The sequence below is a fragment of the Lepisma saccharinum genome, chromosome 24, assembly GCF_977018435.1.
Source record: "Lepisma saccharinum chromosome 24, izLepSacc3.1, whole genome shotgun sequence".
NCBI lineage: Eukaryota > Metazoa > Arthropoda > Insecta > Zygentoma > Lepismatidae > Lepisma > Lepisma saccharinum.
In genome coordinates, this window is record NC_139252.1 from 49,191,997 (window position 1) to 49,210,985 (window position 18,989).

The 18,989-nt window shown below is 37.7% G+C and overlaps 1 protein-coding gene across 2 annotated transcripts in view; it reads right to left on the reverse strand.

Moving 5' to 3' along the window:
- Positions 1–1,562: 1,562 nt before the first annotated feature.
- The window catches only part of LOC145978318 (klaroid protein-like), a 120,868-nt gene continuing 103,441 nt past the window's right edge, over positions 1,563–18,989 (reverse strand). For both annotated transcript variants that reach the window (XM_083110873.1, XM_083110874.1), the window contains 7 exons: positions 15,567–15,746; positions 9,753–10,005; positions 9,292–9,540; positions 8,411–8,526; positions 7,571–7,738; positions 5,758–5,850; positions 1,563–4,643 (listed from right to left, as the gene is read on the reverse strand). In XM_083110873.1, coding sequence (XP_082966999.1) covers positions 4,527–4,643; positions 5,758–5,850; positions 7,571–7,738; positions 8,411–8,526; positions 9,292–9,540; positions 9,753–10,005; positions 15,567–15,746 — 1,176 coding nt within the window. In that variant the 3' untranslated portion in view covers positions 1,563–4,526. The remainder of the gene's footprint in view (positions 4,644–5,757; positions 5,851–7,570; positions 7,739–8,410; positions 8,527–9,291; positions 9,541–9,752; positions 10,006–15,566; positions 15,747–18,989) is intronic.

Genomic DNA, 18,989 nt, shown 5'->3' on the forward strand with positions numbered 1-18,989 from the left:
ATCACTAATTGACTATATGAATTGCCATACTCTGCAAATTCTGAAGTCTCATAAACCGATTCTGTTGTACAGATCAACCAGTAAATTGAAGCCGCATATTTATAATCTCATTATATTCTAGAACGTTTCGCAGATAAAACGATTCGTTAATATTGCCAGTAGTTCGACTCCTTGTCTTATTCAAGAACGTTCCCTCTCGCGGTTTCCGGAGAATAAAAATTACAATGAATCGTCCTACTTGTGCAGCTTCCAAAAAGTTCGCTGCGACAACACCGACAGTGCAAGAAAAGTTTATGTGCAATATTATCAACAACAGGGTTATTATAGAACATTCTCCGTCTTTATAATTATGAATCTCCTAAAATTATCATCACAGTATTCAAGAAGACAAACATAATTTTATGTAGTGTAAACTGAAAATTTCCTGTTTGTGTGTGTGTGTGTGGGGGGGGGGGGCTCAAGCACCCTGATCCCCACCTTGGATACATGCTACTGACAATAAGAGGGTTGGAGTTTTTGGTGGCTCCCAATTCCTTACCTCTTCAAGCCCATCCTTTACCCTTACCAGGTTCTCCGATCAGTGTAAAGGCCAACCACCATTGCCTGTCCTAGGGGGCCGGCGGGAGGTGGACGCAAGATCACGAAGTCCAAAGACCTATGTACCTGCACCAAGCAAAGGGCTTGAGCCCAGGCCTCAATCAGCAGGATGATCCCCCTTCACTGATTGAGCTAGGATAGAGTAGTTTTGCTTTTTGCTCTCCTGGAGTTAGTTCAGAGCCCCACCAATAGATGTCAGGCCATCTAGTGGTGTGGCTCTGAATTACAAGCTTTAGACTCCTGTTCATAGATGGTAGAACTGTCCTATCTTGTGCTGCCATCTGGTGGAGATTGCTGAACTACATCCATTATCACTTTGTATCTTTCAGTCAGTCTCTCAGGAAGTTCACCCTTCCCCACACATGCATCTGTGTGTATTTTTATCATCTTATTAAAAGATTGCACAGCTTGCAAATACTATTAAACATATGCTAGTGATTTATGTTTTGTATAATACTTATTTTTGTTAACAGTAATATTGTAACCAATGGATTGTCCTAATAGCAGCAATTACCTATTTGCGTTTAATTGAATTTCTTCCCTTTATATCACTGCGACACTCTTTTATAGACATTAGCTTAGTTGTTCATGAAAATTTTCAGTAAAAATGTAAGTTTTGAAATCAAATATACACAGTACACCCATTATATATTTTATTTTTTAAAGAAATCTCCAAGAGCAAATCAAGAAAATACAACAAATAACCTATCATTCTCTTTTTAATAAAGCATTTTTTTTTCTTCAGAAAGGCCCATATTTTGGTCATTAAAACCTACCTATCTTCCATTCCTGATGGAAAAAAGTCTGTAGACAGACTCTCTTGCACTCATATGAAATGCAATTGCAGCAATTTAACTTCATCAAAAAAAAAAAAAATACTCAGTACTCTTGTACATATTCTACGCACATGCACACATACATATATATGTAAGGATATTTAAGTGGTAAAATTAAAACAAATCTGGTATGGTTTATAACTGTTTTATTAGTATCTATTTTTCAATTTACTGCAAATACACAGAAAATACTTCATTCAATAAAGCATTACATTTATATGCACATTTAGGTTTCTTTTAAATTTCTTAACAATAAAAATAAATGCTTCCGACTTCACAGCAATCATTGAGGAATAATTCACTGATGCTTCAAAATTTCAAACAAAACACCAAAGTCTTATATGCACACGGGGAAAAGACATTACGGAAGGCAGAGTAGTAACTGATGATTTTGTTCAACAATTATGCAAATGAATAACAGTAATTATGCTCAGAACGGGAGAGGAGGGGAAAGACACAAATCTGTTAGTTTTGTAATGCCTTCACTCTGTCCAATAAAAAGTTGCATATTTTTATACATAAGGCACTTACGAGTCAAATTCTACAGATACAAGATTGTCCTTGTCTTATTTTAATATTTCTTTCCTTTTCAGACCATATTTTGAAATATCTTAATATTAGGGATCTACATACATTAGAAAACTGACACCAAAGTGACCAAAGGAAGGAAAAGCATATTTATCAAGGAAACTAACTCTTAGTGAGGAGGTAAGTGTGATAACATACTTATGTATAAATCTCTTATTTTTTCTAGTTATATTATAGAGCACACTGATAAGCACATATTTTTTTTTTACAATACGTACTAGGTACTTAGAAACTTCATATCCCCAAACATTTGTGATTTCCCTTCAGCATATAGTTTATCTGATAATTACAACGTGCAGTAAAATCATCAGAAGCATATGGAAATTCAATGCAAATAAGTTCTGTGCATTTATTTTAAAATAAATTTCATCATATTTTAAATGTAACACGGAATATGTTAATAGTTTCTGCCACGTGTTCACTCCTCTATTTGAAAACTTATTACATTATGCATACAGGATGTTCTGTAAAAACAGTGATATTATGTTTCCTTGATGTGGAGAACTATGGCACAATTATATTGACAAAATTAGGAACAAACAATGGACTTTTAAAAATCGCAAAAGGAGAAAATATGAAAATCTGTTTTCTTGCAGTATTTTGAACATATTTTAATGAAATGTGTACATCAAAAAAATTTCACCATATTTTCTTCTTCCTCAAATTAATTATTTTTTTACAAGCAGCAATAGATAATACACAGTGTATACATTTATACTTTGAAGGGCCATAATACAATTTACAATCTTACACAAAACAAGAAAACTTGTATTAATTATGCTAACGATAGCTACAAAATAATCCAATCTTATTTACATTATAAATACTACCAATCTAAAACCAAACCCACCTTAGTGTGTTCAAGGATGTAAACTAGATTTATGCATGTCTTTATCAATGCACAAGTTTCACTAAAAAATACTAGGAAAAAATGTAAACATTACAGAATTATCTTTGGTTCAGTTCTTACAATTTAATCACTTGCAGTTGTCTAAACACCACCACAATATTTTCTCAAGTTTGATTTCTGTATTAAAGTGCATTTATATTAAATATAATTACTTTGTGCCTTAAAATAATACATAATTGAAATTTCTATAACAATTGCAGATTCAATTTTCATATTGAATGTAGATGGGGCAAAAAATGCCTGGTCACTTTTCTAGTTTTTTGTGCACTTCAAGTTGAATTAAAAATGTTCACAATTTTAAAAATTTTGGTGGTATTAATTTTACGCTTTTTTAAAGTAATAATTATAGTAATTTTAAAAATGACTTATGGGCATAAGATTCTATAATACAATATTTTTCATAAATACTTAATCTATATATTTTTATTTAAAAAACTTGTATTATTAAATGAGACCCAATGCAAGAAATATGCAAATCTGAGACCAGCAAATATTATGCACAATGTGTCTTCTTCAAAAATAAGGGATAAATATTTTTATTGTACAGAACATCAAACTCGTACATGATGCATGAGAAAAGTATATAGTTTATTAGAATGATTTCTTGAAAAAAGTAAGTATCAATATGTATATTAGTACGAAGAGTATGAAAATTTTACTTGTGTCACACTCCATGCTTTCATGGATTTTTAGAATTATTATTTTTTAATATTATGCAATAAATAACTAATCATATTATTCTCTGTTTAGTTACACAAGAATGAAACAGTTGGAAGCTGTTCAATTTTTAAATTTCATTCCGTGAACTTGTAACTTAATAAGTTTTTGTTCATAATGAACACAAAAACCTAATAATTTTCACAAATACACACATTTAATACTGTTTCAAAACCTGGGAAATTCTGTACCGAATATTAACAAAAAATTACCTTTATACACATGTGTGTTTACTATGACAAAGAAGAAATGAGCTTTTTCAAGAGTACAAAATAAATGACAATTCAGAATCTGTGATGTAAGTTAAAGTTCAAGCAAAAGATAGTGTGCAAAATATGTAAAAATGTATCCTGGAGCTAAGATATGTAATTCTTAATAGTAACTCATTTACACTCATCTAAAAAATAACCATTTACGCACATTTCACATTCACCTCAAAGTTATGGCTCTACACAAATCTACAATGGCTTATCGAGGAAAAACAACTTATTAACATTGCATGACTACATAACACTTTGTACTTAAAAACATGTTAAAACTAAGCATTTTAGCTACAGAAATACTTTCTTGCTATTGGTGATTCTTGGCTGTGGGCAATTGCACATTAACGGTAACTTGCGTTTTCGATTGCGAACACTTCTGATAATTTGCTTTGAGACCATTTGCTATGGAACCCTGACAGGTACTTATAAAAATATGTTTTCTTTCCTACCGAAAGTGCTACTTCATGTTGATTATGCAAATACACATTGTGGAAACGCAGCGTCAATGAAATGATTTACATCATGAGAGACTGACTATGGCAAATGGCTTGCGACTTTCTTTAAAAAATATCTCTCTCGTGGGAATTACAAAACGTTCAAGGCAAAAGGATTCCTTCAGATGTCCATCAGAACGCCATGAACTCTGAACCGGTACAGGCAGGTGTAATCCACATTGCCGTGGTTAGATTCTATTCTCAGTTCCACAATTTGGAAGGGTTCCACATCAGGGTCCTGAAATGAAATAGTGCAAAATATTCTTAGATTCTAATTGTGTAAAAACCAAGAAGAGGAAATTATCATTTCACTATTGAAGAAAGATTCCCACATTCTCTTACAATTAGACATATATGCAAACGTTACCGAGAAGAAATTACTTGCAACATTATTTCGTGATTTGTAATGATTTTTTTTTACAACTAAAGTGAAAATATCCATAAAAACTGAGACTAAAACCCATGATCAAACTTGGGCAGTTTATTTTTTACTTTATCAAAGAAATAAGTAAGTTTTAACATCTAGACACTCCCAGCTGAAATATATAGGGCATTCCATGTGAAAGTGCCCCTGAATCTCACTTTTTAAATTAAAAGCAATGCTGTAACTTTATCCTATCTTGTGAATGAACAATCTAAAATTGTCATTTGCATAAAAATTCCAGTATTATACATAAAAGTTAGAAGGTATTTTACATATTGTGTCCCACCCATGACACCGAAAAACAATTAATTTCTCCTGTAATTGTTAAATTTCCTTCTCACCTCCACTGGAACATTCGAAGCTCAATTACTTTCTCTCTTTATCTTACATAAAGAGGCAGTGTCTGTCTCACCCGTGACAGGAAATGGTTCACTTATAGCAATACATCTTGGAAAGTATTTTAAGGGTAGTTATGTTTAATCAACAGTGTTAAGTTTCATATTTCATTGCACAGAAACTGCAACAATAATGTTGCCTAACTATCTGTAGAACAGTTAGTTACTTTAGTATAAAAAAATGTAGTCTGCGTATTCTCATCCATGACAATGGAATGCCCCATATACATTGGAGGAATTTTGGCCAATACCGACTCTACTGATTCAATATAGTTGTAAATGTTCCTTGCTGAACATGATTGGTTAATTAACTTCCTTATATATGCGATCAAGTGACTGCAGTGGATTTTGCCTTTGAAAACGAAATTGCTTATTTACACATTAACCTAATACTAATAACAGATCAGTGCAACAATGTATAATTGCATTTTATATTGGTATCTTTGAAGGGTATCTGAAAAATTTCACTAAAGTCCATCTCTAGTACTTATGTAAGTGCAGCTTGAGGTACCAAACTTAGAAAGAGCACTTACTTTCACTATAAAGTACTGCAGAGGCTTTCCATTCTGGTCATATCTGTACTTTCCGAGCATTAATGGGTCCACGTCCTTCTCATACTTCAATCCCTGGATGAGAAATAATTTGAAAATAGTTGGACTAAAATATTCACAAAGTTTCATCAAAATCTGACATTCATCACACAAATCTTTGTTTTCACAATATACTACCATTCACTTAAATATCTTCTAGTAGCACATGCTGAATAGAGCATTGATGCACAGTAACAAAATGAACACACTAAAATTTTGATACTTCACAAAATTTCTTATCTGCACTGTCAAGCAAAAATTGAGGAAGAGTAAAAACCAGGTAAAATATTTCAAGTGCCTGACATCATTGTGTGAGAAATTCCATGAAACAGAATTTTAATGCATAAGGGTTGCTGGATTTTTTGATTATGAAATTCCCTGACATTTCCAGGTTTTACAGTCCAAAAATGAAATTTTCCCAGACATGTTTATCATCATGATTTTTGCTTTTGAACCCTATGTTATTCAATTAAATATATAATCCGTTAATTATTATGAATATTCACTTCCACAACTTTTTTTTTTTTTTTTTAACAAATTTCATTCTACACACACAAGAAAACATGAAAATTCGAAGAGTAAAATGTAAAATTACAATCGGCATCAAATGTATTGGGTGCTCCAATCACATGCATCTAGCCTTCAGGCTAATGTAACAGATGTACATTACTTCACCACAACAGATCTTCACAATATAAAAACAGAAAAAGTTCATAAACCATACACAATTTTACATTTTCTGGCGGATATATAGTGTCATAGAGTGCTTTTTTGCTGGAGAATTTTTTATTGCAAGTAGGAATTCTATACGAAATTCCAATAAGATCTATAAAATTATAGATAATAACTTCTTCACCAACCTTTCTGATAATTATGATCATATTGTCCATATACTTTAGTTATCAATCAGATATCTGGACTGCAAGTTTTACTTTGATATTCTTTCTAATATCTAGTATTATAAAAGTAAAAATTTATTACAGAAATTAGAAGGCACCATAATTTTGCACAAGACTGGGAAGCATAAAAACGAAAGAAACAAGTTTCTAAACTGAATCTTTTTTGGGAGTGGAATCGCAAGAACCGAATCCAGAAGTGGAAGTGAACTGCTTGTTCATTTTGCAACTTTTTCTCTTGCAGACTCCAAAATGAACGTAAATTCCAGACAATCTGCATAATTCCCAGTTTTCCAGACACGTAGCAACCCTGTGTATTGTTTGATATAACAAAAGGTAATTGCTTACCTTGATGTATCAGGAGATTTTGATGTGTGGTATTTCACCCAGATTACTTCGTTTCTTTGTGGAAAATATGAAAACAGGAATACTTGCATGATGAAACATAAGCATGTAATGGAAGATTAAATTGTACCACAGAATTGCAAAGAGGGTATAAAAAAGGTAATTAAAAAGAAACTATCCCGGTAATTAAAAAGAAACTATCTCGGATTTCATTTTGTTCCTAGTGTGTCAACTGATAATTAGACTCCATATAGTTGCATGCCCTGGATTCCAAAATCACTTTTAAAGATGTTGCATATGAAACAGATGACATGATACAGTTCTGGAACATAGTTTTGTTGAAATAATTATTACAAAATAGTAATATTACAGCAGGCGTGCATAACAAATCATTACAGTAAAACATAATTGGCTGCATGATGCCTTCATGTGAAAGCTGAAATGGACGACAGAGATTCCTTTTCAAGGGGTTGGTACTACAACAGTATTTCATGGTATTTACAAAAAATTCTTACCCAAACAGAGAAATCCTTAGGAGCTGAATCTATCTTCCCCTTGGGCGAGAGTGCTTTTGGAATGTGTTCCAAGCTGAAGGCTGTGATCTTCACCTGTCCTGACAGCTGGATGACAACGTAGCCTTGTGAGCCTTTGAAGGCCCAGCACTCTCCTGGGTGGACTCCAGGCTGCAACGGAGAAGGATGGAAGTCAACAATGTGCATAAAATTTTTTAAAAATAAATTCACATATAATACTTGATATTTTGTGGTGGAATTTGGAAGGAAAGAAAAGGGGGCTCTTTATTGAGAAATACATATTCTACACCCCCTTTTTCTCCTCCTCTCCCACCTAACCATTAAGGTCTGTAGGACCGTTTATTACAATATCATACTATAATAATGCTCCTTTCATGTTTTTTAAATATTATTAAGATTGATTTGTTTTTTTCCTATTCATATTTGTTTTCAATGGGTATTTCTACATTTATAACTAAACTAAACTGTTAGTTAATATACACATGAAATGGCCACTTGGGGGCTCTTTTCCACATTTATGGACCACAAAAAACATTATGGCTCCAGCAGCATAAGGATTAATGGTATGTTGCAATTATGTATATGTCTAGTGAAATTCTAGCCCATTCTGATGTCACATGGCTTCCAAGATAGAGGACTCCAAAATGGTCACCATGTTGGTCACGTATCTTAAAAAGTTCTCTCCTTCCTGTGTCATGTATGACAATGTTCCCCCCCCCCTTTGTGTTTCTACCCCTATGGACCACCCTGTACATTAGCTTTCATGATGGTTATTCACAGCGATCTGCAGGATTTTAATGTTATCCGTAAGAAGCCCCTCACCTGGATGACTGTGCGAGGGTTGTTTGACGGGTACCACAAGGGAATTCCAAAGAGGCTCAGGACAGCCGTCTTCCTCTGGTAGGTTTCTGTACACCTTGTGCTCACTATGCTGCCACCTGCAAAGATGGAAAACACATTTGTCAACCGACCCATTTCAGTTAGGTTCTACAAAAAAAAGTACACTTGGATGTGTAAGTATTGCACAGCAAATTGTCCATTTTCATTCATTTTTTCTCTTACTTCCTGAATGTTTCAGAGGAATGAAATTGTACTGACATTCACTGACATTTTTGTCTCGTAATATTAAAGTATCCTACTATCTGTAAGGCAGTACACAAGCAGGTGGTAAGAAGAAAATTACCAAAATCTGACGCATATCTTAAGAAAATTATTTCGGGTGGGGTGTGAACCAAAGTATCTCACATGGGATGTTTATACAATAACTTTATAATTAGTAGGTTAATAAGATTAACATATCTATTAATAATATGTATTAAAATAGGTCAATTATCATTATTATCAGTATTACAAGATGTTACATGAATACAGATATTAATTATTTAACCACAATTTGTGTCCATTTTCTTGCTATACACATTCATGTTCCCAATCAAGCCGTATGCTATGACATTTTCTTGGATTTTACATTTCCACATACTTGAAGTTTTTATTTTTAGTACCTTGCAACTCTGAAAAATATAAAATCTAGGTTTCATTGTGCATGGTTACTTTTTATAATGCATCAGTTAGCAAGAAAGTGAACACATGTAAGTTATCCAGAATATTATTACAAGTATTATGGGGCAAAATAGCAAGTAGACCACACAATACACCCACCAAACCAAGGTGGCAACATATGAAGAAGAACCAAAGACCTCTACCTGATGATTCAAGTGCATAGTCCACCATGCCCGTTTTGTCAGCATCGTAGACAAGGAGTGCCTCGTGCACTATGCCCTTCACTTCGTCGTCAGTGAGCGTGTACCTCTTATCGGACACGTTGAGGTTGAATCCTGAACCCTGGTTGCTGTGAAACCTGTCCATGATCTGCTTTGTTACCGTTGCCATGATCACCTCTGCTGAATGTTCCGCTTCTTGTTTTGCAGCCTCCTGCACTTTGGAGCTGATTCCTGAAATTGAATAACACGGTCAGCTAAAAACTTGCACTTGGTTGCTTGTCATGAATTTTGTTGAATTCTGAGGCCATTCCAAGAACAATCTTTCATTAATAATATAAATGAAGCATGCCGATACTCTCAATTCTGTAAAATTAGTTCTGTTCAAGCATTGTGGGGGATTTGTGTAGTACAATTAAAACCTATCTTTCCTTAATATACATTACCTTTACTTAGGTCATGCTTAATGTCAGCTGCCAACTTGGACAACCTTGATTCCAGATCCTCGTGTGCCACAAAGTAGTTTCTGATCCAGGCAGGAATGTTAGATCCATTGTTTGCAGATGATGTATTCCCGCCTTGCAGATTTCCAGCAAAGAGATTGGCCAAGAAACTAGCCACATGCTCCTCGACGGTGGCCAATGGGATGTTATCACCACAACAGGTATGGACTGAATTTAGCATGTGGTTCTGCTGCAACTGAAGTAAGAGAAAATGTTCATATTAAAGACAGATGCTGTTAATTTTGACATTTTGCATTTGTACAGCAGAATTTGCATATAATCTGCATTTCCACTGGAGCAAGAACTAAGATGTTATTGAGTAACCAAAGGATCTCACAGTTCTTGAATCAAGGGTTGATATCGCACAAAATTTAAAACACTTTAACCATAATTATTTAGTCACCATTTAAAATGGAGGAAAACCTTAAATCTACAGGGTGATTCACAAATCCCTTCAGGGTTTCGAACATTCATAGTACAAGAACTATAACACCTACATCAAAAAGGTGCATATCAGTACATAAAGAATCTCTCCAACTTTGGTTAAGTACCTTGCAGGTGCTCGATATGTGCACCCCTGGTGACGTGGTAGACATCAATCCTCAAATCAAGTTCCTGACACACACGTCCCAACATATCACGATCAATACCAGCAACTGCATGCGTGATCCTTTCTCGCAGTTGTCGTCTGTAGGGGCTTCTGTTCGATATTTGGTATGTAATCTCCGTTGTACCATCACAACAGACTCACATTTAGCAAATTCTAAGACACAGAATGCTTTGTGTTCACAAGTGCACACCATGTTTGTGTTAACTGCTAAATCTACAATTACATGATGGGGCCTATTAAGATTGCAAACTGGGGGAGATTATGTACTGATATACACATTTTTGCTGCATGTGTTATAGTTCTTGTACTATAATAATAACCCGTGGTTCTACAGACCGTGAAGGCCTTGGCTTATCTCCCAGCTGCCAGTTTCTCTCTCCCAATCCTACCTAGAGGTGTGGAGATATTTGAAGTGGGGTCAGCACGTCGAAGCCTCAGCAATTACAGGAGATATCCGTGACAGAGTTACGCTATTTACTCATAGCTCCCAAATTTCCTCACAATGGTGGGTTACCACCAGTCCTATACACAGGTCAAAAAACCCAGAGACTAAACACAAGTGGACTCGAACCTATGCCGCCCTGCAGTCTGAGCCCAAAGCACAACACCTTAGACCACATAGCGACAGAGGACACAGTTCTTGTTCGAAACCCCAGATGGAATTATGAATCACGCTGTACATTTTCTGAGGACTACAAACCTTACAAACCGGATACATCAAATGCCTTTATAGCAAACTTTACTAACACCTCATTTTACTTCTCTTGTCTTGAGTTTTCTACAAACATTTGGGCAACATACATTCACTGAAACCTTCATTTTATGTTTTTCAGGAGACCAAGCTGAAAAATATTTAAAGTATAGGAAAATGTAAACTGTAGGGATGTAAAATTGGGGTTTCACTATACTTGTAACAGTAGTCTCACATTCATTGTGTGTTGTTTACTTTTCTTTTGTACCACCAGTGAAGGCTCTAAAGAATTATCCAGCTAAAGCAGTGTTCATTGATATGTGGGAGGGTATGGTTTCACGATAGGAAAATTTAAGAATCCTTCTCACCTAAGCCCATGGCTTGAGCAAACATCCGTCTGCCTCCTTTCCACCACTGTAGGTGTACAATGAGAATGAGACAAAGGCTTTTACCCATGATTAAAATTCTGAATCTCTGTGGTTTCATGCACTTGCTATCTGAGGATCAAGTTGAAACAACGTTGTCCACAATAAGTTAACAAAATAAGTTATAAAAACAATTTTATATAGAGTATTGAAGAAAAATGTGGAATTGATTTTTGTTACCAACTCTTGGCAAGTACAAAAAAACTAGATTTTCAGTTTTTCTTCTCTGAATTATTCACTCATTGTGACACCAGGTCAGTAAAACAGCAGTAAGTGTAAAAATCACATTATTTCATCATGTGAGAACCAGAGGGACAGAACTTGAATTTACTGAACTCAGGAGAGAAGATATTCCTGATATCTTCCAGGGAAGATATTCTTAGGAATATTTTTTTATTGAAACAAAATACCCACCTTTAAAAAAAATAGTAAATTGGATGTTATTTGATTTTTTGTTGTTTAGTGTTACTTTTCTGCTGCTTTTGGTTAATTGTAATGACGAGGATAAGCGATGAAACTGATACAGTAACACTCACAAACATCATCCACACGCAGGCCAGGGATACGAACCTGGGACACCTGGCTCAGTAAATTGGAAATATGTGACTTCACTTTACAACACAAGACAAGAAATAGACACACATCGATCTCACTCCAAATAGAACCCTTCAAGATGAGAAAATGTTTTTAAAAAAACTGAGAATTGCATTTTTAGAGTTGCATTTCTCTGGTTCTTGCACAATGATTTATCCCTGAAAATGTAATAATCTTCCTTTTTTTACACATCGATATCACGGAAGCAAAAGTCGAAAAATAAAAATGTGAACTATATATATATCATTATATAGGATAAAAGCAAGGAGGGCCAAAAGGGCTAAGTAAAAATCAAAGAAGGTAAAAGGAAACACTCACCGGACAGTAGAAAGATTCAAAATTTTCGCTAATTTATAGCATCATCGGTGTGAGAAGAAATAGACGGAACCGGAAGTTGGGGCACTGCAGAGTTGCCAGGTCCCCATCGAAGAAGAAGCTGTGCGTAGAACGAAAAAACACTGTTTCGTCACCAGACTCGTCGTAAACTGTGAGTGTGTAGGAAGAGTTGGGAGGGCGGGAGGGATGGGATGGTTTGGGGGGGAAGGTGGGTGAGGGATGGGTATTACTGGGTGGCCTTGTTCAGGCCAGGTGGAGTGGTTGCACTCATGGCTGATATATAGGCCCTTTCCCATCTTTTGCGAACAGAGGTGTTGGCTGGTTTGGGTAGGAGATGGATGATCGCTACCCGGAAGCAGTCGTTGAAACTGATGTTGTGGTGGTTGGTGTGGACGGCGACAGTGAAGTCCAGGTTGTGGGTGGAGGAGCGGTGGTTATTGATGCGGAGGTTGAGGGCCGTTGATGTTTCCCCCAGGTAAAAATCACCACAGATGTTGCAGGTGAGGATGTAGATAAGGTTTGAGGCATGGCAGGTCCCTTTGGGATGAAGGGTAAATTTGCCAGTGGCCGTGTGCACCTGGAGGGTGTGAGAAGTGATGAGGATGGGGCAGGTCTTGCACCTGGGGCGGTTGCATTTATGGGCAGGGGGGTGTTGGATGTGTGGTGAAGGAGTGTTGTGGACCAGGATGTTTTGGAGGTTGGGGGGGCGTTTGAAAACCACCCTGGGTTTGTCGGGAAATATGCTTTTGGTTTCAGGATCACTGTGGAGAATTGGGAAAAGAGAGTGCAGTGTGTGCCTGATTTTGTTGAGGTGGGGATGATATTGGGTGATGAGTGCAGGTCGGTTGTTGGCAGCAGGTTTCTTGGTGGTAGTGGTGTGAGGCAGCTCACGATATTTGCTTGGTGACCAGGATGGAGGGATATCCACGGTTGGCCAGAGCCTGGTGTAGGCGGAGGTTATAATTCTGGCGGGAGGTGGGTGAAGTGTTCAGGCGCTGTCCCCTGAGGGCCAGAGAGAATGGAATTGCTTTTTTGGTGTGGAACGGGTGGGAGCTGGAGAAGTGTAGGTATTGCATGTGGTTGGTGGGTTTTATGTGGATGGAGGTAGTCACGTGTCCTCCCTCGATGTGCACGTCCACATCCAGGAAGGTGATCTGGTTGGGGGAGTGCGTCCAGGTGAATTTTAGGGAACGGAAGTGGTTAAGTTCGTCCAGGAAAGCTGACAAGGATGGTTCTCCATGTGTCCAGAGCATGAAGATGTCGTCGATGAAGCGGAGCCAGAGGAGGGGTTGGAGGGGTTGGGTAGCCAAAAACTCTTGCTCAAGTTGGCCCATGAAGAGGTTTGCATAGGATGGGGCCATTCTGGTATCCATGGCTGTACCTCGGATCTGTAGGAAATTTTGGTTTTCAAAGGTGAAGTTGTTACAAGTGAGGACAAGGTGGGCTAGGTGGGTCAGGAAGTTGGTGCTGGGGTTGTGAGGTTTGGGTCTGCTATTGAGATAGAATTCTATGGAGCGGAGGCCATGGGAGTGAGGTATGTTGGTGTAGAGGGAAGTGACATCGATGGTGTTTGGGGGCAATGGTGGAAGGGTGTTGATTTTCTGGAGGAAGTGGTTGGTGTCACGGAGGTAGGAGGGCAGAGCCTTCACAAGAGGCTGGAGATGGGAGTCAACAAAGGCTGAGATTCTTTCTGTGGGTGAGTTATAGCTGGACACAATGGGTCTACCGGGGTTGCCAGGTTTGTGGATTTTGGGCAAAAGATAGAAGGTGGGGGTGCGGGGATTGTCGGGTATTAACATGGCGGTGGTACGAGCTGTAAGGCCCTCAGGGGGGCCGCGGGTGTGGATGAAGTCCTGGATTTTGTTGAGGTGTTCAGCGGATAGGTCAACTGTGGTGGGTTTGTAGGTGGAGGGGTCAGCCAGCTGGCGGTTGGCTTCCGCCAGGTAGTCTTGAGAGTTCAAGACCACCGTGGTGGACCCTTTGTCAGCTGGGAGGATTTTGATGTTGGGGTTGTTGCGGAGGTCTCTGAGAGCTTTCTGTTGGGGGGGGGGGGGGTTGAGGTTGGTTTGGTTGTGAAAGTTATTTAAGAATGAGCTGTCAGAGGTGGTGGAAATGACGGCAGTGATGTATCTTTCCAAGGGGTGGTTGGTGGGCAGGGGGGGTGGATCTTGGGAGGAGGGGGGGCTAAATTGAAGGAGGCTCGGGTGGGTTTCACTGGTGGTAGTTTGGAGTGAGGGATTTTTGGCCCACTCCTTCACCACACATCCAACACCCCCCTGCCCATAAATGCAACCGCCCCAGGTGCAAGACCTGCCCCATCCTCATCACTTCTCACACCCTCCAGGTGCACACGGCCACTGGCAAATTTACCCTTCATCCCAAAGGGACCTGCCATGCCTCAAACCTTATCTACATCCTCACCTGCAACATCTGTGGTGATTTTTACCTGGGGGAAACATCAACGGCCCTCAACCTCCGCATCAATAACCACCGCTCCTCCACCCACAACCTGGACTTCACTGTCGCCGTCCACACCAACCACCACAACATCAGTTTCAACGACTGCTTCCGGGTAGCGATCATCCATCTCCTACCCAAACCAGCCAACACCTCTGTTCGCAAAAGACGGGAAAGGGCCTATATATCAGCCATGAGTGCAACCACTCCACCTGGCCTGAACAAGGCCACCCAGTAATACCCATCCCTCACCCACCTTCCCCCCCAAACCATCCCGTCCCTCCCACCCTCCCAACTCTTCCTACACACTCACAGTTTACGACGAGCCTGGTGACGAAACAGTGTTTTTTTCGTTCTACGCACCGCTTCTTCTTCGATGGGGACCTGGCAACTCTGCAGTGCCCCAACTTCCGGTTCCGTCTATTTCTTCTCACACCGATGATGCTATAAATTAGCAAAAATTTTGAATCTTTCTACTGTCCGGTGAGTGTTTCCTTTTACCTTCTTTGATTTTTACTTATATCATTATATAGATATTTCCTCATTAAATTATACAGATACAATCTATATTGCCTTGTATTAGTAAATAGTAACACATATTAATCAGCTCTTCATTCCTCAGACACACACAGAATGCATCTTACCTGCAGCAGCCTCATCTGGCCCTTGAGGTCCTGCAGCTCCTTCCGCAGGAGGTGCAGCAGGTGGAAGTTGGAGCTCTCCTTCCCCAACTGCGAGCTCAGTCCCTCCATCTGCTCTCTCACTTTGGTCATGTCCAATGACAACTTCTCAAGCGACGCCGACTGACTATCCAGTATCAATTTCTGCAACACAGCGTTCACTCAGCAAGGCAAATAACTTAACCCACACACACGATAACAGATCAAATCATATGCTCACATAATGAGATACAGACAGCAGAAAACTGCCACCATTACGATATCATTAAAAAAAAACTAAAATCTTCTTTTTGACAAACTAGCCAGGTAATTGTAAAAACCAAGAGGTAATGCATGATAAAATATTGTTTTTTCAGGACAGAGTACATATAGGTTGTAGGAATTTCAGCATGTATTTCAAGAAGTCCTAAGAATGGCAAATTTTCTTCCTGGCTGTAAAGCCAAGGCTACAAGTGTAATAAAAGATGCCTGGTTTGATTTCTGGAGGAGGACATGTTTCATTATTTTAGTATTTTACTATAAATTGTTGGTACATTTCAAATTAGCAAAAATGAGCATAAAATTAATAAAAAAAATTATCATTATGCAATTTTCCCATGATTAAACCACTTCGATATAACAACTGTAACGTCAACTACATCATTTACAAAGCAATTGACAAATGCACAACTTGAAAGGAAATAAACAACTGAAGATCGAAAAGTAAGAAAGATATGAGCTCATCTTTAAGTCTGCAATTGGATTAATATTCGTATTACAGATGTACAGATAAAAAAAATTTCTGATGATGATATTAAGTAGTGATAAAAAAATTACCAACATCAATAACCAATACTCTACTGATGTTCTATGAAGAACCTGGTTCATTCACCCCCAATGTATGCAACTGTGAGAATGCTGTGGGTTTGTCCTTGGAAAAATAAAACTGCTTGCTTAGATATTTTACAAAATCAGCACACATGTTATAACACTTTTATATTGTAATAATGAAATGGCACAATTTTGTACTAAATTACAGGTTTTTATAGAAATACTCTATGTGGAAAGATATCTGTAGCTTCACTGATACACCAATAAGCCTCTATTGCCAAACACCAAGCAAGTATTGTTTAGTCTTCGCATCCGAAATACTTTTGCTCTCTTTCTATTCTTGGAGAAGCCTGCAATAACATTTACTATGAGCACAGGAATTTGGTAAAAGATGGATTTTTTTAAACACTTAAATATCTGCTGCAATTTACAGTATTGCAACATGTGACAACTTTGAAGTTGACTTTGGAAACATACTGTAGCTCACATAATGTTCTGGAGAATCATGTTGGCATTTACGCGAGCTTTAAAGTGCCTCATTAATTATTTGAGTGCTGTTCTGGTTATATGAGATATTGGTGGTAGGGGAGGCAAAAGTAATTTTGTGCAAAAAAAGGAAATTTTAAACATGTCCTGCCTGTATTGTCATAAATGTTGGGAAAATCTAATTTTATAAAGTTTTGAGATAAATAAATCAGTGGGTTTGTGTAACCCATTAAGAAAAAACTGCATAAAATAAGGTCCTGTAGCAAAAAAATGTAATTTTCTCACCATATTATTTCATAACTTTATTCATGATTTGATCTGTTAGTGTAATGGAACCTATGGAAATTTTCTGTAACTTTCATTCACATTATTTGTTGTCAAAGTGAGAGAGAGAAGAAAAGAAAGAGTTGAAACAAACATGCATGTTAATATAACAACAATTTGCAGTTAGCACATCATAACCGTGATATTGCAATGTGTTAAATATGCAACATAATGCTACATAAAGGGTTGTACACATCTCAATCAATCTGTCGTAAGAACTTTCATAACATTTCTTTGCATTTAACTGTCATTTAGAAAATGTTTAGTTGCCTCACACTACAAATTATTTGATTAAAAATAAGTAAAAATGTTTTATTCCACACTAAATTAAAATTGAAAATTGCAAAAACAGGCATATACCTTAATATATTCTTCAATAGTGTCTGCTACCATCATCAGGAGAATAAAGGAACAATTAAAACATTTAAAATTAAAAGAACGAAACAAATTAGAAATTATGAACAGATTGGAATTGGAGAGAGCCGATCGCTATATCAGAATGGTTAGCATGTTGTGCAATAATACATGGGCTCTAGTTCAGCGTTTCTCAACCGGATGCTGGTACTTGGCCCTGGCATCAATTATACTGGGCCGCGAAATGTTTTCATGAATTTTGCAACTTGCAGCCCAAGCTGACAAACACCTGGAAATATGGCCTTTCATTAGGGATTTACCAGCGATAAGAGAACATTGTTTCTCGCCAGTGAGAATGAGAGCGGACTGGCTCCCGTGGTATCTACTCAGGCCTATTCTCATATTTAACATCACCTCTCTGCCGGTTTTGGCTAATTACGAGGTGCATATCAAAAGTAAGAGTCTGTTGATTATATCAAAGAAGAAAATAAGTGTAGCAACACTGTATTAGTGGTTACAAACACGTACATATCTACTTCATTTCTCAACAGTCACCAAATTTTAAAGGAATTTTGGTACCGTTGAAAAAGCTTTTCTATATCCTCTGCATAGAAGTTCGTCGCCTGAGAGTTCAGCCAATCCAACACTACAGTTTTCAACACCTCAGTTTTTGCAAATCATGGACATGCAAGTCACTTTTTGAGGTGTAGGAAGACGTGATAGTCTGCAAGGTCCGGATTATACGGGGAGTGATCAAAAACCTCTGAATCGTCTGGAGTGAGTGCAACAGTGTGAGGTCTAGTGTTGTCTTGGATAAGAACAGTTCCTCTGAGCGCACATTCCACATCGCCGGTTCATTGTTTGTCCCAGAACACAGTTGAAATTACTTTTTGTGCAGATTGAGTTTGCTTGAACTTTTACTCCTTTGGTGGGTGTGACATTACCCTTCTCTTTTTTATTCATTACATTTGGACCATACACTTCACACAATTCTCTGTGAATTTCGACAGCATTATGACCTTTGGCCTTTCGAAGACCTTACATCTCAACTGGCGAGATTGTTTAATCGCGCAGCCATTTTAACGTGCTCTAACTCTCACGATAACCAACAGCTGACTAGCAAAAATATGATTGCTAGATCGACAATGGACCAATTGATGCTACTGCTCTGGTGCGATCCGATCACTGTTGCCAGTCACTTTTTGTAAATAATCTGCTTTTTCCTTTGAAATGAGCCTTGTATATTGAGAATGAACGATGATTACATAACATTCAAGAAGGAACACTCACATAGGCTAAGACTGAACCTGTTTTTAATTAGCGTCACCTTCAGGCTTTTTTCGTTATTCATGTCAGCGAGGATGAATGAGGAATAACCAAAATAGACAAAATAACACTGAACAGAACACCTAT